The sequence below is a fragment of the Narcine bancroftii genome, chromosome 7 (assembly GCF_036971445.1).
Source record: "Narcine bancroftii isolate sNarBan1 chromosome 7, sNarBan1.hap1, whole genome shotgun sequence".
Classification (NCBI taxonomy): domain Eukaryota; kingdom Metazoa; phylum Chordata; class Chondrichthyes; order Torpediniformes; family Narcinidae; genus Narcine; species Narcine bancroftii.
The window spans coordinates 176,733,759-176,755,786 of NC_091475.1; the positions used below are offsets into that span (position 1 = coordinate 176,733,759).

Genomic DNA, 22,028 nt, shown 5'->3' on the forward strand with positions numbered 1-22,028 from the left:
AATTTCTTTCCTGGGGATATGCTTTTGAATGCAAGCAGGATCCATTTTATCAATAATTTACTTACAGAAAATCATGAATATCAAAAATATCTCAAGGTGCTTTCCAAATACATGGTAAATACAGTTTAATATGGAATAAATGTGAAGTTGCCTTTTTGCTCCAAAATGGATGTCTCTTATTGAAATAGTGATTGACTGGGAAATGTTCTACATCCCCCTTGACTCATGTCACTGACATGTAAATGAACCAACCAGTCAACAAGGCAAATGGAATGCTGATCTTCGTTGCAAGAGGTTGTGAGTACAAGAACAATGATATCCTTCAAGTTTATAGATAAAGCCTTACTCATATACTTAATCTTTGGCTTGGCTTCGTGGACGAAGATTTATGGGGACATTACCATATATTTAATACTAATAAAGATAAAGACTCTTACTAGGCAGAGATAGGGAGAGACCTTGGGATACTCACCTCAGCGGCGAGTGGCATCAGCCAGCTCTTCATCCTGGGCGGTGCCATTTTATTCAAACACAACTTTATTCAAACAGCTGCTGCGGGCAGGGTGTGACCAGGCACATGACTGGCTGAATGTTTTCTCCCATCTTCACCAAGGGGTTGTGTGTTGCTTTGGAGAACATTTACTTTTACAATTTTAAACTTTTATTTAAATTTTTATTAATTAAAAAAATATTTATTTCCTCAATTTTTGTTTGCCAGTTGCTTGGCTTACCGGTTGCTTGAATTCCAGATACTGGGGATTTTACTGTACACATAAAATGGAGATTGTGAAGGCAAGAGAATGGATGCCAATGTAAGAGGAGAGGATACTACAGGCAAGATGGAAAGGGGAACTAAAGTGGGGGAATTAAAAAAAAAGCTGGTGCCTTTGGAGAAAGAGGATAGAGCAAAGATTTGCAGTTGGAAGTGAGGAAAATTAAGTTGGAAAAGATGAAATAAAAGGCAATGAGATGACAGAGTTGATTTTTAAGCCAACCTCATTAGATGTGGGAGCAGAATGAATGATTAAATAAATGGTGGTACAGCTACTGTGTCATTCTTTTCTTTAAGGATGAAATGTAAAATATCAATGGTGAAATAAAGAACTACTTAAAATAAAGAAATAAATATTTTAACAAAAATGAGATGCACCCCCTTAACTCCATAATCACCTGATAGACATTTTTCTCCCATACAAGGTACTCGTAAAGTAGCTTGTGCTTCTGTTCGGGGGAGTCTGATGGTTGGGAAAGGGATGGTTGGACAAGTGATCTTTCCTGTTGAGGAGCCTTTTTTTTCATGGTTTTCCATTTTGTCAAGTCAACAAGCTCCAGTCAACTAAATAGGTCATTTGTATATTATCTGAATCTCAGATTATTGTCGGTCCTTAATCTATGTTTTTTTTTCTTGCCATTTGAGTTAAGAAATTTGCCATTATAGAACTCACAAATTACTACCTAAAAATTTGAGAAAATGAATAAAATCAAGTCTTACAAAATTGACATGAAACAAAGCAAATAATAACCAATAAGCTTATTTTTTCTGAGTTCACATTTCTTGACCTACCCGTGTAATACAGTAGTCATTTATACTTTTACTTCAGTAACATTTTTAGATCACCTATTAAGTTTACAGTTCATTTCTTTCTGCTTTGAAAAAGTTTCATTGGCATGGTTCCCCAGTTCAACACCTTAATGGTGCTTGAAAATGTGATCAGATTTCATCAAATGAAAAGACATGTCCTACCTGTCCAAGCATGTCGGGTGCCAGAGGTATGGTGGGCCAGATGACTGAATAAATTGCCAAAAAGATCAACCACAACACTATGCTGCCCCACACTGCCAAGTGATTGAACTAGAGAAAATAAATAGTAAATTAGATAATAAAACAACAACCTGCTAGGAGAACTTTTATCACTTTGTCATCACACTGCTTCTCTCCCTCCCACTCTTGACAAAAGCTCATTGGGCTGCTAAAGAGGTAGGTGGTAATTGGTCAAGTAATCAAACCAACCTTTATATTTCTGGGTGTGTAAAATATTATATTCCACCAAATGATGACAAATTCATGAGTGTAAATCCCACCGACAACATGGATAGTTGGATTAAGCAATTACATAAGTTAAGTAAGATAGTTACATTGTTAACTAGTTAATCTAAATTGTTTAGATGCACGAACCATCATTTTGATACAAACTCTGCAATTATATTTTACAAATGTTTAATATTAAGTTGTGAGTGGCGAATATTTCACTAGTAAAGGATTTATAATTGCAAAATTTGATGAAGGAAGAAATTACAACCTCCAGAAAGTCAGAATCCCTTGCATTTTCCAACATTCCAGTGGTGAACCTGCATTAAAAGTGCTCGTGTGATATTCCCAACATGTACAGGTTTTAAAATATACAACACGAGTTGTGCTTACCATTGACCAAGCAGTTGTCTCAAGGCCAGCTTTCAAACATACAGTTACAACAACATACTGCAGAAAGAGATGTAATAAATGTGTTAAGATAAATCACAGTGGATGATTGTGATGCAATTTATTGCAAACTAACTGCAAATAAGTATTTAACAAATGCTTACATTAAATAGAATGCAGAATCTAAATTTGCGATGTTGGATTGACTGGAGGGGCTATTAATTTTTTTTCCTAATATTATAGATTTGAGGAATTTATGGCCAAGATAAATTCTGGGTTCAAGCCAAACAAAGAAAGCTCTTTGGTTAATTCTGCATAGTAGTTGTCCAACTGCAGCCTTGTAGATTCCGACATCAAGCGTTCATTGATGAAATCAGGATTTTTGTCTCGGTCACTTCTCAGACACTGATTTCCAGATTTGCAGCCCTCTAAAGGAATCTTTCTTCCATTCAACTCCACGATTACCTTAAATTCCTTGACTGAACTCAATTAAGTAAAATTGAATCTTTTTTTAAAAAAAAACATCTAAGCCTTCTGAAATTTTAGCCACCAACTTAAATTTCCCCCAAGATCCTACTTTTTACCCTGATGTGATGACTAGAATTGAGAACTGTACATCGTAGGTAGCTTTAGTCCAATTTATGTTTTATACAATCTTAGCAGAAGCCCCATGTCTTATATTTAACAACTGGCAAAATAATATATTCCATTGGCTTTCTTAGCCAGAAATATTGTACAGTCATACATTATAGAACCAGGATTTTTGATCCATCAAATCTCATTTATATTAATCCCATCTTATTCTTCCAACATTCCCAACAATTCCCAATAGATTCAAACACTTAGCTGCACAATTGAGGCAATTTACAGGAGGCACTGGTTTCTTCCTAATTGTCAACAATATCTTTAACTTTGGCATATTTACAAACTTCCTAATCATGGGCCCCACATTTGAGTCAAAATTACTGACATCATCATAAATAATCTTACCAATTTTTAAAGATGCATTCTAGAAAGTAAAAATTAAAATAAACTGGAGTTCCAGCATATTGTTTTTAAGCTTCAGATCCCAGCATCTGCAGTCTCTCATGTATCTCCACCACAGAAAGCATCCTGTCCAAATGCATCACACCCTGCATGGGAACTGCTCTGCAGAGACCACAAGAAACTGTCGAAAGTAGCAAATGCAGTTCAGGCCAACCTGCCCTCCCTCAACTTCATTTATACCTCCTGTGGTCCTGGGAAAGTTGCCAACATATTAATGGACCCTTCCTGCCCCGATCATACTCTCTTTCCTTGGGAGAGAAACAGCCATGCAAAGCTAACAGTCTTTTAAATCTTCTAATAAGTGTCTTGAAGCTTTTAAGCACTGATGCTCCGCTTGCATTGGTTTTTCACAAAGACCCCCATTCAAAGTTTTTGCATCCCTTGGGAATAATTCAGTTCCACTTAATAGGAAATGGATTTTTTTTTTTGCAGGGGAATTAAATTTATGGTTTATCAGTGAAATTTCCCAAAGACAAGAAATTAGGCCTGGCACTTCCAGTGATGACGTGTTGGCATGTCATCTGTGTGAAGCACAGATTGTACTCCGACGATACAATCATTCTTTCATTTGTCTGCCAAGGGAAATTGGATTGCATTTGTTCAATTGTTGTTTATTCAATTTTTTAGATGCCTCCTTTTTGCAAAGCAGCTAAATTTTTAGGATCACTCACACATTTTAAATGAACCTCTGCAGTCTGCTCCAGAAATATTCTTGGGACCAAATGTGGATTCTGAAGTTAGTTCCCATTAAAATGGTGATTCTGGGTGAGCACTACTCATTCACACACATAAAATCTCTTTCCAATATTGCCTCTGTGATGATCCAGTTGAATGTTCAAAGTTTAAAGTTCAGATTTATTGTCAGAGTACGTACATGACATTTCATACAACCCTGAGAATCTTTTTCCTCAGGGCCAGGCAGAATTGGTACCCAAGAAACCAAAAGAAATGATACATTTCCAAAAGAGAGAAATTAAAACAGAGAGAGATGCAAACAAAGAAAGAAATGTAAACAAACTGGGCAAAACAGAAAATAATAAAAATTCAGTCATAAATAATGTGCAAAGTTTGAGTCCTCAAATGAGTCTCTGGTTGAGTTTGTCCAAGAGTCTGATGGTGGAGGGGTAATAACTATTCCTTAACCTGGTGGTACGAGTCTTGTAGCACCTACATCCCTTTTCTGATGGCAGCAGCAAAAACAGAGCACGTCCTCGGTGATGTGGATCATTGATGATTGCTGTTGCTCTCCAATGGGGAGTGTTCCATGTAGATTTTCTCAATGGTGGGAAGAGTTTTGCTTGTGGTGTACTGGGCTGAGTCCACAACATTTTGCAGGACGTTCCATTCAGAGGTATTTGTGTCCCCATACTGGCCCTTGATGCAGCCAGTCCACACACTTTCCACTTCTCATCTGTAGAAGTTTGTTAAGGCTTCTGATGTCATACCAAAGCTCTTCAAATTCCTGAGAAAGTAGAGTCGCTAACGTGCTTTCTTCATGATGCATTAGTAGATTAGATCCAGGAAAAATCCTCTGAGATGTGACACCCAGGAATTTAAATTTGCTCACCCTTTCCATGCCTGATGTTCCAATGATCACTGGATCATACACCTCTAGTTTACCTTTCCTAATATCTATAATTAGCTCCTTGATTTTGGTAACATTGGGATTCAATCTTCCTCCTCAAAGCTGACTCTGCTTTCATCAGCAAATTTGTGGATGATGTTGTTGTTGCACCGAGAGACACAGTCATAGGTGTAGAGCAAGGGGACTAAGTACGCAGCCCCGTGGTGCTCCGATGCTGATGGAGATTGTGGAGGAGATGTTCTTGCCTATCTGCAATGAATGGGATCCAATTACAAATTAGGGTATGATCTGTTTTGTGCGATGATGGGGCTGAATGCCAAACTGTAGTCAATAAAGAGCACCTTTCGTATGCATCTTTGCTATCCAGATGTTCTAGGACTTTGCGTAGAGCCAGTGAGAAGGCATCTGCTGTGGTAGGCAAATTGGAACAGATCCATGTCGCTGCTCAGACAGAGCAGACAAAACAGTTCACCACTGTGGATGTGAGTTCCACTGATTGGTAGTCATTTAGGCCACTGGTGCGATTAAGGCCTGTTTGAAACAGGTGTCAGAATGAGATTTTGAAGATATTCATGAATCCATTGACCATTTGGTCAGCACTGGTTTCAGATCTTGGCTGGGTACTCCATGCGGATTAGCTACTTTCCTTGGATTCACTTTTTATGGGGAGCAGTTAGTGTTGCTGTTTCCTCCCACTGTTCAAAAAAATGCTCTGGAGGTTGTAGGTTAATTGGGTGTAATTGGGAGGCATGGGCTTGTGGGCTGAAATGGCCTGTTACTGTGCTGTATGTCTAAATTTAAACAAAAAAAACTCTCTCGAAGGCAGCCCACAAATCATTTTCGGATCGGGGACATGGAGGTGTACAGTGGTTATTCGCTGTTCTGCTCCATCAGTGGCGGAGGCACTGGTACAACAGAGACACAAACACTTTGGATGATCTCCATGGAGATGATGGTTACTCTTTCAGCCACTCCAAAGTTAAGTGGCATTACCAGCCAGCTCAGAAGGGTGTGCCACTTCCAGTATGGGAATAATTAATTAATGACTCCACAAAATTTCTTGCCAACTTGTGCAATGGATAATGAATCAAAAAACTGGTAACCTGTCTTCTTGAGCTTTTCAATTTGTGCCCTGTCAGTGGACAGGACTGTTGTCTGACTTCTCCTACCAAGAGAAAAGCAGAATAGCTTCCCTTTGCCTATGATCTGTGGTATGCCAAATGTCTCCTCATGTGAAAAATGCTCCTTTAAACTAGCTTCTTTAACCCTTATGGTGACAATGAATTGGAGCTTGTGCTTTGCAATGTCAGGTGAAATGATGTAGTTTACTTCTCTTCACGTTCCTGCATGATGGGAGGACATAACCTCTGGGTCTCTCTCTCTTTGTTATGGATTCATACAATTTTCCACTTGTGTTTTCAAAGAAGAGGTGTTCTTTATGGAACTCAGTAGGCCAGCTGAAACAAACCATGACTAATATTGAAACCAAAAACAAAATGGTTCCAGAGTTTGTGTAGACACGACTGTTTTTTTTTGGTAGATGGTAGCTCGTTTATTTTTTTTAAAAATTTAGACATACAGCATTTCGGCCATGAGTCTGTGCTGCCTGTTCATTTTGAATGGTGGGAGGAAACTGGAGCCCCCAGGGAAAACCCACACAGTCGCTGTAAAGGGGTTGCTATGCCAACCATGCTGCCCAAATTATAGAATAACTCAAGTTGAAATACCATGGCCACTTTCTCAATGAATAAACAGCCTCATGTGGTCTAAATGTTTGTGATACTGGTTTATGTTAAGCTAAATGGATCCTAATTTGCAGATGAACATGCCACAACTTAACAATCTCTGGTTCAACCAAATATATTTGCCAGCAGAAATAAAGTCAATATATTAACAAAGATAATTGGTGATGCGATAACACTTAACATTATTTTCTATTATATGAAAAAATGAACTTACTGTATAAACAATGTTCCCAAGAACTAAATAGTCCATAGCATATCCATTCATAAAAACTGCATCTGAAAGAAGGCAATGAAAAAGCTGTGAATGCAATATTTAGATGTACAAGTTCTTTTTGTAGATTCTACATTGAATGCTGTCTAGATCACCACCAATAAAAATAATCGCAAAAGCATGTGAAACTTCCTGATACGGTATTTCTGAAATTGAAACATTTAAATTATTTTACATTACAACGCCAGTGATGCTCACTTTGGAAAAATGACAGTTCACAAATTTCACAATTTCTCCCAGATGCGTTATTTGATTGTTATACTGTTGAAAACGGGATCAATCAATCAGATGCTTTCAGGATGGAAATTGAAAGAAAGTGCTTGGCCTTAACTTAAAATTCCTGTCATTAGGTTGCGTTCCAAGTACAGTGCGAAACTTCAGAGAAATTTGCGCTTTTGTACATGTGTGGGGAATTTTTGTTTGTTCCAGTTGAAATATTTTTCACTTGCTAGGAAAAATGCAGCTCCTTCTTCAATTTGTTAGTCTGAACGAGAAGAATCCTGCAGCCATCAACCAGCAGAACAACATGCAAACCAACCAGATGCAGGGTAATGTTTCAAGGTTACAGTTCAACCATTGAATCACTCGGGTAAAAGGAGTTCATTGTGGATACCATCAAATTGCAGGCATTCAACATCCAAAGTTAAAGCATGATAAATATATGAAACAGGAGTTTGGTCTCTCAGAACTACTAGAGCATTCACTAAGCTTACAGAACATTTTTTTTTAGTGCAAATGACTCAGGAACCTAATTTTGATCGAAGTCTCCTCAAATCTAAGCTTCTTCATCAAAAGAAAATAACACCCAACCTCTAATCGCATTTATCTACTCCTGTTCCTGGGCCAACAAGTGATTCATTAAAAGGCAGAAGTGGACATTTTTGTATAAGAGAGGAGCTTAAAAAAGCAACATGCTGGATAAGCTCAGATTATTGAGCAGGATCAATTGGAAAAATACTGGTGATAGTTTGGGTCGGTACCCTTTATCAAACATGAAGGATAGCAGAGGTATTCCCTCGAAAATCACCATCATTCTCATCCATCTCAATGACTCCAGCAAATCAAGTACTTCAGACACCTTCTCCTTGACAATCATTGCCTTCACACCTGCCCCCACATTAGAATGATTATAGCCCAATTATTTCATCCACACCAATATATTTTTCCACATCCAATTCTGGCCACACCAAACTTAGAGCATATAAAGCAGTGATTTTTCTCTACCTAATCAAATGGATTGCTTGAGGTTTAACAGTGTTCAGGAAACAGCAGATAAGCATATGTGGGAGGTTTAGGCTGAGATATGGGAGAGAGTTATCTTGATATTTATGAAATTCAGGAATTCACAAGTTGTTTACTTCCCTCTACTCTCACTGAGGGCAGTTAAATTACGAAAGAACGCCAACTGTATTGCTATTTTTAAAAAAATTGCTCATGTAATTGAGGTGTACTTTCCGAGACTATCATGCCACTTACTAGTTGGAAGTGTAACAAGCTCCAAGGTGTCAAATTACAACTGTGATTTACACACACACAAAACTGGTTAGAGAACAGCAAAGTAACATTTCTTTATTAATCACTTTTTTAAAATTCATAATATTTTGAGCAACTTGCCAATTTTTAGGAGATTTCAAAATTGTATATTGAATACACTTACTTGCTACTTACATCTAGTTTACCACAAGATACATGTACTGCACAGGTTAGTCACAATTAAAGCTGCTTCTACTTTTGTCTGATGACATGCCTTGGCTTCAATTTATGATGGCAACACTTAACTAGCCCACGTAACAATTCCATTTCCCGCATCAGCTATTTACGTGACTCATCAGAGTGAAACGACCAATTTTGTATGGACAGTTTACATCCCCTGGAACCTGAGATTGTCTCAACTCAATTTACTTACATCATTCAAATAACTAAGACTTTCAACATTTCAGTCTAGCTTGAATTTGAATAAAAATCTCAAAAGATACACAGCTTTTCTAATCCATTGCATTCACCACTCCCCTTGTGGTAATATTAGTAAAAAGGACAAGAATCTGTCCTGGAGCCTCCATGTCGACGCAATCACAAAGAAAGTTCGACCTTGGCTATACTTTGTGAGGTGTCTGAGGAGATTCTGTTTGTCACCGAAGACTCTCATAAACTTCTAAAGGTATACCGTGGAGAGCATTCTGGCTGTGGCATCACTGCCTGGTACGGAGACTCCAACTCACAGAACAAGTATAAACTCCAGAGGGTTGTTAACTCAGCCTGTTACATCACAGGTACCAGACTTCACTCCATAAAGGACATCCATAAGGCGATGTCTTAAAAAAGCAGCTTTTATCCTCAAAGACCCCACCACCCAGGCCAAGCCCTCTTCACTCTGCTACCATCGGGAGAAAGGTACAGGAGCCTAAAGACGAGTAATCAATGGCACAAGGACAGCTTCTTCTCCACTGAATAATCAGTGTACCAAAGATACTGCCTTACTTGTCGTGCATTACTATTTTAATATTGTAAGATGTTCATAATGTGAATGTTTGCACTGTCTTTCTTTGGCTTGGCTTCGCGGACGAAGATTTATGGAAGGGGTAAAAAGTCCACGTCAGCTGCAGGCTCGTTTGTGGCTGACCAGTCCGATGCGGGACAGGCAGACACGATTGCAGCGGTTGCAAGGGAAAATTGGTTGGTTGGGGTTGGGTGTTGGGTTTTTCCTCCTTTGCCTTTTGTCAGTGAGGTGGGCTCTGCGGTCTTCTTCAAAGGAGGTTGCTGCCCGCCAAACTGTGAGGTGCCAAGATGCACGGTTTGAGGCATTATCAGCCCACTGGCGGTGGTCAATGTGGCAGGCACCAAGAGATTTCTTTAGGCAGTCCTTGTACCTTTTCTTTGGTGCACCTCTGTCACGGTGGCCAGTGGAGAGCTCGCCATATAACACGATCTTGGGAAGGCGATGGTCCTCCATTCTGGAGACGTGACCCATCCAGCGCAGCTGGATCTTCAGCAGCGTGGACTCGATGCTGTCGACCTCTGCCATCTCGAGTACTTCGACGTTAGGGGTGTAAGCGCTCCAATGGATGTTGAGGATGGAGCGGAGACAACGCTGGTGGAAGCGTTCTAGGAGCCGTAGGTGATGCCGGTAGAGGACCCATGATTCGGAGCCGAACAGGAGTGTGGGTATGACAACAGCTCTGTATACGCTTATCTTTGTGAGGTTTTTCAGTTGGTTGTTTTTCCAGACTCTTTTGTGTAGTCTTCCAAAGGCGCTATTTGCCTTGGCGAGTCTGTTGTCTATCTCATTGTCGATCCTTGCATCTGATGAAATGGTGCAGCCGAGATAGGTAAACTGGTTGACCGTTTTGAGTTTTGTGTGCCCGATGGAGATGTGGGGGGGCTGGTAGTCATGGTGGGGAGCTGGCTGATGGAGGACCTCAGTTTGCACTGTGATACTGCCACAAAACACCGAATTTCATGACTTTTTTGACAATAAATTCTGATTCTGAAATGATCAAAAAAGATTAAGTAATTTCAAAGAATAACTGAGAGAAGGAGAGAAAAATAGACTGGCCATGATCTATGATAGAATTCTTAGGTTGCAGCTGAAGTGTGGCTAAAAAATGAAGAGTGAAAAATACTGGGACAAACACAGGATCAAAACCAGAGAGAAGCTGTTTTGTAGAGCCGGATGGTAAAAAGAGTGAAGGATCAATGGTAGGAGTGAGAGGTGGAGGAGGAGAATGGGTGGTGGGGTGGAGAGGGATGTGAAAAGGAAGAGGACAAGGGTACAGAAAGTGAATTACAAAATTCCACAGCACTTTCGAAATAAACAGCTCCAAGATTACGCTTGCTTTTGAGAATTCGGCCCATGTCATGTTGAAGTGATATCTGTTATATCTGTCTGAGGCCAGAACATCAATTATGAGGGTGAACCCTCGCAAGGCATCAGGCCCTGATGGCAGGATACTGAAACTCTGTGCCCACCAACTAATTGGAGTGTTTATGGACTTTTTAAAACATCTCATTGCTGCAGTCAGAGGTTCCCACCTGCTTCAAAAGGGCATCAATCAACCCAGTGCCCAAGGAGAGTGAGCTGCCTCAATGACTATCGCCCAATAGCACCAACATCTACTGAGATGAACTGCTTTGAGAGGCTGGTCATGGACAGAATCAACACGTACCCAAACAAAGGTCTGGACCCTCTGCAATTTATCTATCATCACAATTGCTCCACAGCAGATGCAATATCACTGGCTCTCCACTCAGCTGTGGACCACCTCGAAAACAGCATTTCATTTATATGGCTGCTCTTCATGGACTACAGCTCAGTCTTCAACATTATTATTCCCTCAGGGCCTCTATAGCCCCCACCCTAAGCAATGAGATCCTTGACTTCCTCTTCAGAAGACCACAGTCAGTGTGAATTGGAAACAATGTCTCCTCCTCACTGATTATCAACGCAGACTTACCTCAAAAATGCATGCTTAGCCCACTGCTCTACTCACTATACACCCATGACTGTGTGGCCAGGCACAATTCCAAGCTATCTACACATTTTTTTGTTGGTAGAATCACAAACAGCATTGAGGAAGTGTACAGGAGGAAGACAGATCAGCTTGTTGAGTGGTGTCACACCAACAACCTTTGCATGCAATATTAGCAAAACCAAGGAGATGATTGCACACTTCAGGAGGAAGTCAGGAGAAGGCAATCCAGACTTCATCAAGGGATTAATAGTAGAGAGGGTCAAGAACTTCAAACTCTTGTGTATCAACATTTCCAAGGATCTACTCTGGAGCCTCCATGCTGATGCAATCACAAAGACGCCTCACCAGCGGCAACAGTATACTTTGAGAAGTGTTTGAGGAAATTCGGTATGTCACCGAAGATTCTCGAAAAACTTCTACAGGTGTACCATGGAGAACATTCTGGCTGGTTGCATCACTGTCTTCTGAAGAGGTGCCAATACTCAGGGGACAAGAAAAAAAAACTCCAGAGGTTGTGGCCTATGGACACTAGACTACTCCATCGATGTCATCTACAAGAGGCGGTATCTTAAGTAAACATCCTTTATCCTTAAGGACCCCACCTGCCAGGCCATGCCCTCTTCACTCTATTACGATCAGGAAAAAGGTACAGGAGCCTAAAGATGAGCACTTTGTGGCACAAAAACAGCTTTTTCCTCGCTACCATTGGATTCCTGAATGATCAATGAACCAAAGATCCTGCCTTACATTGACTTTTCCTGCACTATTTATATTTTTTTAAGAATGTTGATATGAACGTTTCCACTGTGATACTGCTGTTGCAAAACAATGAATTTCGTGACTTATTCATGACAATAAATTCTGAAGTCCTGCCCAATGGGCACTTTTATCCAGGCAAGTCCTGTTGTATCCTGTTGTATCACTGTCCCGTTATTTATTTACAGTAAGCTGTCCTTCATTTGAAACTCAACAAAATGAGCAACAAATTACACTGAAAGCAAAGAATCATGATTTCAATAATCTGTGTAGGATAGTTCATAAATGGCACCATTTATTTTAATGTTTTAAAAATATAATTGCCAAAAGCTTTGGCATAAATCAAGGCATGTGTGTGCTCTTGTTGCTGTTACTGATGTGACAGCCCAACAATTGGTTGAGGAACAAACAGCCTGCTGAATTCAAGAGGTAGGATCTCCATCTTGTGCTCAGTGCATCAGTACCCACCTTTTCCCACCCCCGCTTCTCTATTTTCCTTCAACTTCATGACAGCCATCTCCATTTCTGCTATCTGTTCAATATAGTTTCATACTTCCTATCTTTTCTTTGGCTTGGCTTCGCGGACGAAGATTTATGGAGGGGGTAAAAAGTCCACGTCAGCTGCAGGCTTGTTTGTGGCTGACAAGTCCGATGCGGGACAGGCAGACACGATTGCAGCGGTTGCAAGGGAAAATTGGTTGGTTGGGGTTGGGTGTTGTATACTTCCTATACACCAACACATAAACTATACCATTGATCTTGAAGAGCTGTGAAGCAAGACAATATTTATACAGACAGAGAATTATATATCATAGAAATAGGTCCTGTTGTGTGATTATAAAAGGAGTTAACAAAAACAATTTAAAACTGAACAGAAAGCAATCTTTAAAAATCTAAACAAGGTTGGCAAGGCACTTGAAGCCAAACTCATCCCAGCAGCAACAGAAAGGCAAGTAGAAATGTTCCAATCCAAAACTAAAATATTTTTGTATCCACTCTATTTATATTAAGAGTTTGTCTTTTCATGCATTTTTAAAATCATACTGCATTAAAATAATGAACTGTACGTAAATTATATTTTATTTTTATAACAGTTCCCAAGAACAATAATAACAAATTGACTACCTTGTTCAAGTGCCCTTAGTGGAATCCAAAAGAGAAGGATAGAATGGATCAAAGCATTTATGCAGTGACCCCAGAAAACCTACAGGAAAAACAAATTTTCAGTCAGAAGTTAGTCCATTTGCTTCTTCACCTCTGGACACCCATATGAAAAATATAAATCTACTGGACTTGTTTACAACCAATGTCCCAGTTAGTGGAAACATTTAAAAATATTCTAACATAATTGAAGTCTAATTTATTGTGGCTAAATGCATCTTGAGAGGATGAACTTGGTGTCAACCTTCATCGCACTGTACTTTGCATTAATTTTATAAATAATAGCTGATGAAAAGCTTCACTACCAACAAATTCAATCCACCTTTAGAGTGAAACATGAAAGCCCACTGACTCTGTGATTGCAGTAGAAACACAGAAATGCTGGAGGAACCCAGCCAGGCTCGCAGCGTCCATAGGAAGTAGAGGTACATTACTGACGTTTCAGGCTGGAGCCTTCTTCAAGGTAGTGAGTCAAAAATGTGTGTGAGCAGTAATATTACTGTTTACTAAACAATTTAAATTTAGCATTCATCCAATATAAATATGTTGGTTGAGAATGGCTCCATATTTCCAGTGAATAAATGAAACTGATGAATCCATGAAATCTTTTTGTCAATTTAATTAGACCACAAGTACATAATTGGGGAAGTGACTGAGCAATGTTTTGTAGAGACTGCAAATGCCTGAAGCCTATGAGTGAATGTTGATTCTTGGGATGAGGGAATGATCAAAGAAAAGATTGAGCAGATTGGCCTTTGACTCTTACATTTAGAAAAATGAGAGGGGTGTTCTTCAGAGGGGTTCAACTAAGTAGATGTTGTGAGGATGAAGGATGCCAGAATTAGGGGAACTTGCATCAGGTTAAGGGTAATTTGCTGAGATGAATACATTTTCTTCTCAGAATGGATGTATCTCTTTGGAATTCTCTTCTCTGGGTGGTGTGAGTCAAGCCAGTTCCTTGAATAATCCATTTCTACCCTCATCAGAAACTACTCCAACACCACAAAAAGACCTGTCTGCCACTTTTTTTCTTCTACTGCTGTAACTGTGAATATTATCTACCCTTTATAATGATCTTTCTTTACAGTAATTTAATGCATATGATTGGAATGGTTTTCTTTTACAATATACCTGTTTAGTTGCATCAAGTACAAATTTCAATTCATATGTACATTGTGTATAACAATAAACATTACCACATTCAAGGATGAAAGAAATAGATACTTGGACTAGAAAGGAATTAAAGATTATGGCAGGGGTGCATGGATTGTAAGAGATTAGGAAAACAAATCATATGTTATTCTTTTTTAAAAGAGGATTTGTGTACAAGTGTCAATTGCAGTTACATAGCGATTTGATGAGCATACACCTGGAATATTGCCTAAAATTTTAATCTTCTTGCCTAGCAACGAATATAAATGGAGTACAGTGAACATTCACTAGATTGGCTTTACAGATGATGGCTTTGCTACAAGAGGCAGGGAGGAGGTTTCCTCGGATTGGGAAGGTGGAACAAGAGTCAGATTTTTAGAATGTGGACTGAGATGGGAAGATATTCCTTCACACAGATGGTGGTGAATTTTTGGAATTCTCTATTCTGGAAGCCATGGGGTTTCAGTTGAAGTTTATTCAAAGCAAAGATGGACGCATTTCAGATGTTAAAGGAATTGAATGTTTTAGTGAAAGAAAATGGCAATGAGGTAGATCAGTTATGATATTGATGAAAAGGTGGAGTAAAGAATCTAAAATGTCTTCTCCTGCTCCTATTTCTTAAATATGGATTTGAGACCAAAGATAAGAATGTCCCTGATTACAATGAATAATAAATCAGGTTCCAGTAGCTTTTACTCCTATTCCTTTTTGTGACATTCAAACAAATATATGAGCAGCCATTAAAAAATCTCGCACTTCATGTGGCCATGATAATTTTGCATACATCCCTATAAATATTTACAAAATTTAACATAAACACAAAAAATTAATTTTAGTAGGGGGGAAAGGTGTAAAAACTGAGACTTGACATTATCTAGTACAGTGGTTCTCAAGCTTTTTCTTTCCACTCACATGCCACTTTAAGTAATCCCTATGCCATGAGTGCTCTGTGATTATAAGGGATTGCTTAAGGTGGTATGTGAGTGGGAAAGGAAGGTTGAGAATCTCTGCTCTAGACCCCAATTGTTACTGAAATATTTTGCTTGAGAAAAATTGTCACTGGCCCATTTCCTTTGGAGTTCTGAAACCGCGCACATAAGGAGTCAATTAGGTACAATTAAAACAGTGGTTTTCAAACTTTTTCTTTCCACCCACCTCAAGTAATTTCTTACTAATCACAGAGCACCTATGCATAGGGTATACTTCGTGTAATGTGAGTGGAAAGATAAAGGTTGAGAACCACTGATCTAGTACCTAAAACAGCATTAATACACATCGAAGAGGAGCCCTTAATCTCCTATTTCACCAGTCTTTCTTTTCCTTCAGCTAAACACCTACCAGCAGTGTTTAAAACAAACCACAACTGTTCATATTGTTAGTATAATTATTATAATTGGGCAGCTCCTATCAGATTCTATATATAAAAAATCTGGTAGAGTCAAAAGCATCCAAACCATGAATGTCCTGGTTTCCTAATTTCCCCTGAAGCCATTTAAAAATTGAATTTAATAACAAACTTCTGGAACAACTAAGCATCTGTGAAGGAAGAGGGTTGAGTCCCTGCATTGTCACTCAGAGGGAACAGGGGTGATGACCTGCATAAAGAGGTGAAAAGGAGGGATAGGTGGAGCCAGGTGAAGAGGGGAGATGATGGACAGATGTAGCCAGATGGTCGAGGAGGGGTATTTGATGTTGGCGGACAGTGGCTGGTGGGCGAAAACCAGAGACAGATAAGGAGAGGGACAAAAAGGTGCAGATTGAGCCAGTAAGGTTGGGAGTTACAGGGTGCTGAAGTTCCTGAGACCTCAGTCTCCTGGCAAAAAAGGGCATTAGTGCCCATTCAACAACTTATATGGATAAAAAAACTTTTAACAAAGATATATCCCAGAGTGCTTCATAAATTGGAAAAATGAAACTAAATGCAAATGCAGGAAGGAAGGGGCAATGAAAATCTTGGTCACAGAAGTTAACTTGAGCAAGATGATAATGTTTAGATCAAAAATAAAGGCAGCTTCTGAATGCAAAATTCAACCTGAAAAATAAATAAGCAAATAACTACAAATTGGACTTAATGATCAGGATTCAGAAACTAGAGCTGAATACTCTCCTGCCCTACATGCACAGCACTATTAAAATGGCAATTGATATTGAACTCCTGGCAAATTTAGATGGTACTATTATGGTTTACATTCTTACTCAAACACATAGATTGTTTCAACCTCAGTCAAAATTAAAATATCTTTTAAATTTTTTTTCTACACACAGCAGTTTCAAATTCAGTTTGTAAAGTCTTTTGAAGGCCAGTAACTAGGACAGCCATTGCCAGGTTTCGTAATGATCTGTGGTCATCCGGGCATGAATCCAATTTGGGAGAAGTGTTGTTGTGGGGGGTTAACTTCATTCATGAGCTATAGTTATTGGAAGGAATGTTGGTTTCTGGACATTCACACAAACATTCATCTATGACCCCTTTACTGGGTTTAATTCCATGAAGTAGAAAGTCATTTCAGAATACTAAGTTATGCTTTTTTAAAAAGCCTCCTAGAAACACAGAAGGAGTGATGTGGATCTTAGATCTTTATTAAATTGGAATGTGTTAAACCTTTCCAGGATCTGAATTACTACAGTTCATGCCAGCATTCTTCTCTACATTTATGTTTTGATGAATACCATCCCTTCCCCTTCTTACAGTTAATCCTGCCACTTTCCCCACACTTCAACAGTTTAATTCTAGAGAATGACCAGCAGGTGTGCATGTCTGTTGCATGTCGAGTGTTGAGAGAGGTTTTGCCAAAATCTGCATCGTGCAAAGGAGCCTGTTTACTCTGGCCAAATTGGACGATCCTAAATATTGATTAATGCCTTGGTTATTTGAAATCAAATGTTGATTGTAGACTTTTAAAATCACTGATTATGTTTTCTGAATGAATGATTACAAAAATTTCATTAACAGTATGAATGAGCACCTTTCTAAGCATAACCAATCATAAATTTAACTCCCAAGGTGTGATATTTCCAATGTGTACAAGCTAGTTCTCTCCTGATGGCCCTGATGTGTACCGCAGCACACTGTTCCTCACATTGTGCCCATTCTAAAAAATCCTGGGATAAATGCTGAATATTTGAGAGTTGTATGATGGAAGTTGGGAGTCAACCCACCCAAAATCTGCATCAGCAGGCATTCCCTGCACAGCAAGCAGGATTGGAATACTGTCTCCTGTACTTCCTGCAAAAAGCAGACGGCAACACAACTGCTTCCCAACTAATACAAAGCAACACAACACTGACCAAAGACTGTCATTTACATGATCTACTTATGTTATTTATATCACATGCTACATCTGGCCTCAAGTCAATCAGCAACTTTTTTTGGAAAATCATTTGCATTAATATGTACATATAAATTCTTTATCATATAACAATACGGGTATAATGTATTAAAAATGATACACAATGATATATCATTTTTTTTCTTTTTATCCCCTCTCCCAAAAAAAGAAAAAAAGAGAAAACACCTGAAGTTATTTATCATTCACTATTCATATATTCTTAACATATTATTCTATCCTATACATAGATGATGTGGATGGACTCTTACTAATGAAATCCAGATATGGTTTCCAAGTCATATAAAAATTCTCAGGTTGTTTGCCATCTATCCAACCTCATAAAATTATCTGACTTCCATGTTACTGCCATACATTTCCGTGCCACCGCTATTGCTACACTCAAAACATTTTCTTGATATTTGTCTAACTTCAATTTAGTGTCAAGACAATTAGCAACTTTAAGCAATTACAGTATTTAGAAAATTGCAAGAGTTGTAGCAGATGCTGGAAACTTGAACAAAGAATTGCTGCAGGAACTCAACTCTTCAGGCAGTATCCATGGGTGAAAATGGATAGCCACTGTTTTGGGTCTGAACCCTTTACAGACGTAATGAGTGGCAGAGTAGAAGGACAGAAGGTGCGGGAGGTTGAGAGAGATAGAGAAGAAGCTATTATGAAGTGGGGAAGAGAGAAAGTGCATGAAAGGGAGAGCACAAGAGGGAGAAAGAGTGAACACAAGAGACTCAGAGCTACCTCGATTATATCTCTACCCACCCTGTCCCTTGTAAAGTCACCATCTGTTTCTCACAATTCTTCTACTTGCATCTAACTCAGGATGAGGCCTTCCCCTCCAATACATTAATTCCTGTAACTATTATTGATAAATCTCTTTAATTTCTCATATTTCTTCCCTTTTACAATAGACAACCTTTCCTTTAGAGAATGGGTGAGAAAAGGGATTAAAAGAATAGAAAATTGTTTTTTTGGGAAATAATTTATTAATTATTTGAACAAATGACGTACAAATATGGAATAACTCATGGTACAATGTTTGTATACCATCAACTGAAAGCCTACTTAAAGGATAAATTGGGAAACAGACTGAGATTACCAGAGGAAGCAGCTTTGAACATGTGATTACAGACACAATGATAATTAAAAGATTTATAACAAACATGTACATCAAGCTGCAAGAGAAGGAAAATGATGAAATAAGCTATAAACCCAAACAAAAGTGGGAACAAGATTTAAACATAAAGATAAAAAATGAAATATGGGAAAAGTTATGCTCTGGAACTATGAAGAATATAATAAACACAAGGTTACACATGATACAGTATAATTGGTTACACATGCCCCAAAAGTTTAAAAAATGGGACCCAACAGTATCAGATAAATGTTTTCGTTGTAAGAAGGAAATGGGAACAGTACATGCAATTTGGGCAAGTGAGAAAGCGAAAAAGTTTTGGGAAGATCTAAATCAGGCATTAAATAAAATCACAAAAAACAACATACCAAAAAATCCAGAGATCTTTCTTCTAAGTAATATAAGAAAAGAATTAGGCCTCAAACTGGATGAAGTGCAAAAAAGATTTATTATGATAGCCTTAGTTGTAGCAAAAAAATGTATAATGTCAACTTGGAAATCAGAATAGACCCTGAGAATACTGCAATGGTACATGGAAATGAATAAATGTATTCCATTGGAAAAAATAACATATAATTAAAAAAATAAAGTCACATTATTTGAACAAATTTGGGAACCATACATGGAACATAACAGAGAGGGCTTGTCTCGGACCTCCACCCCCTAAAATGATAAGAAGACAAAATGACTTGATCCAGAGTGTAAAAGTAGATGACACAATTTTCTTGTTTATTTTCATTGTGTGATATCATTGTTTAATGGTTTTATTGTATTGTATATGTTGAACGTTTAATGGGTTTGGAGGGGGGTGGGAAGGGGGGAGGGAAGGTAGGGGGGAAAAAAGGGGAGAAAATGCCAGTGTATATTTAAGAGGGAAATGTTTATGTATTTTGATTGATATGGTTCACAGTGTGAAAAATTTAAAAAAAAAATTCTCATATTTCTGCCCTAATCTCACCTCCCCACAGGCAGAACAAGGACAGTCCCTCTGTATCCAACTTCAGCACAAGCCACATCTCTCCCTCTCCACCCTTATCCTCTTTTTGCACAGATGACTCTCCAAAACTCCTGAAGTCCAGTCTTCCCTCCAAACCCACCCTTCCAGCTCCTTATCTACTTCCCATTGTAATCAGAGAAAGTGCAAAATTATTGCTACATCTTCTCCCTCACCTCCATCCAGGGCCTCAGATAGATAAAGCTTTACATGCACACTGTCCAAACTAATCTACTGCATTCTGTGCAGCCTCCCTTACATCAGTGAAACCAAATGCAGATTTGGTGATGCTTCTCTGAATACTTACACTCTGTCTTTAGGTCTAAACTTGGGCTTCCTGTAGCCAACAATTTTAACTTCCCCAACATTCCTACAATGACATGTCTGTCCTTAGTCTCATCCACTGTCACGGTGAGGCCAAATACAAACCTGAAGAACAACACATATTCCTGCTTGTCAGCCATAAATTTAATGACATAAACATTGATTTTTTTTCCCCACTTTTAGATGACCTCCATCCCAATCTGATTCCACTGGTTCCAGCATTTCTTTACCAACTCCTGTACTTGGTTCTTTTTCTTTTCTCCCTCTACTGTTTCTCCCCCCTTCTCCCCACCATGGTTTCTTTCTCTTCTTGTCTCTCCATCTCACACATCTTCTGCCCTATACGCTAATGAAGTGATAGAGTGCTACCACCAGGAGGAGTCAGAGACAGAGTGTGTAGCATCTGGGGAATGCTGTTGCATCTTGGGTAGATTCAAGATGGCTGCCTCCACATGAAATCTGCAATGTGTATGTTCTGTCCTGAGTACTGTTTGCTTAGTTAATAAATCCACTGTTTTTAAAAAAAAAACAAGTTTCTTTATTGTAATAAAAGAAACATCACACTCTATCACTTGTGGGACCCTTCCCCAGCTTCTTTCCCCTTTACATATGTAATTTTACTTTATCTTGATCTTGTTAAGTGTTTGGATGCAAAACTGATCATTTATTCCCATGAATGCTGTCTGATCTGTTTAGTTCCTCCAGCAATTCTTTGTCTGCTTATATAATGATTTGTCTGCATGACATAGGCTGAATTTTAGCAGTCACTAGTAATCAAAAATTGTGAACTGATCTGATGTGCACAGGTATGTTTATGTGGAGAGACAACTAGGGAAAGTAAAGAGAAGGATTCAGCAATGAGGCAAAGGTAAGGGAAGGATCAGAAGTGAAAATGGTTTCATAGTTGAGGTGGGGAAAAAAGGCCAGAATTAACTGAAAAGAAGAGGGAGTGTTGATATTCATCAAAATAAGTGCAGTGAAGTATACTAGCATTAACAGGGTATAATTTCAGGCTTTTTCTGCTGAGGTTAGGTGAGACAAGCATGGGAGGACATGGGTTAAGGGTGAAATGTTTAAGGTGAACATTAAGGGGAACTTCTTCATTCAGAGGTGGGGAGAGTGTGGAACGAATTCCCAGTGAAGGTGGTGGATGCGGGGTTCAACAACATTTAAAAGATCAGATATTTATATGGATAGTAGGGGTATTCAAGTCATAAATGTATGGTCTAGGTGTAGATAAATGGTACTAGATGGAAGAAATAGTTTGGTACAGACTAGAAGTGTTGAAGGGCCTGTTTCTGTACTGTAGAGTTATATGGTTCTAATTGAAGGAGAAATAGCCAACTTGAAATGAAAGGGAAAAGGAAGATTCAGAGTATCATGTGAAACTAGTTAAAGATTATTTGTAATTTGAAGGGACACTGGAAGTTAAATATCAACTTTAACTGGGTTACAGCAACTTTGCAGATTAATTATCAACATTGGGTGTGTCTCAGGAGTACATAGATTGCAGCTTGTGAACTGGAAAGGGTAGTTTATAAAATGATCAATTAAGCAGTATAAAAATGCTTACAATACAAACCACAAGTTTGACAATTCACATCCATGCAACCATTTTTTTTTCTTTCC

At 38.7% G+C, this 22,028-nt stretch overlaps 1 protein-coding gene across 19 annotated transcripts in view; it reads right to left on the minus strand.

Moving 5' to 3' along the window:
* The window catches only part of LOC138739430 (phospholipid-transporting ATPase IB-like), a 524,646-nt gene that overhangs the window by 78,657 nt on the left and 423,961 nt on the right, over window positions 1-22,028 (minus strand). For all 19 annotated transcript variants that reach the window (XR_011342240.1, XM_069891443.1, XM_069891442.1 and 16 more), the window contains 4 exons: window positions 13,418-13,496; window positions 7,011-7,072; window positions 2,423-2,479; window positions 1,745-1,852 (listed from right to left, as the gene is read on the minus strand). Coding sequence is in view for 18 of the 19 variants with exons in the window: in XM_069891443.1 (XP_069747544.1) it covers window positions 1,745-1,852; window positions 2,423-2,479; window positions 7,011-7,072; window positions 13,418-13,496 (306 nt within the window). In the remaining variant the exon portion in view is untranslated. The remainder of the gene's footprint in view (window positions 1-1,744; window positions 1,853-2,422; window positions 2,480-7,010; window positions 7,073-13,417; window positions 13,497-22,028) is intronic.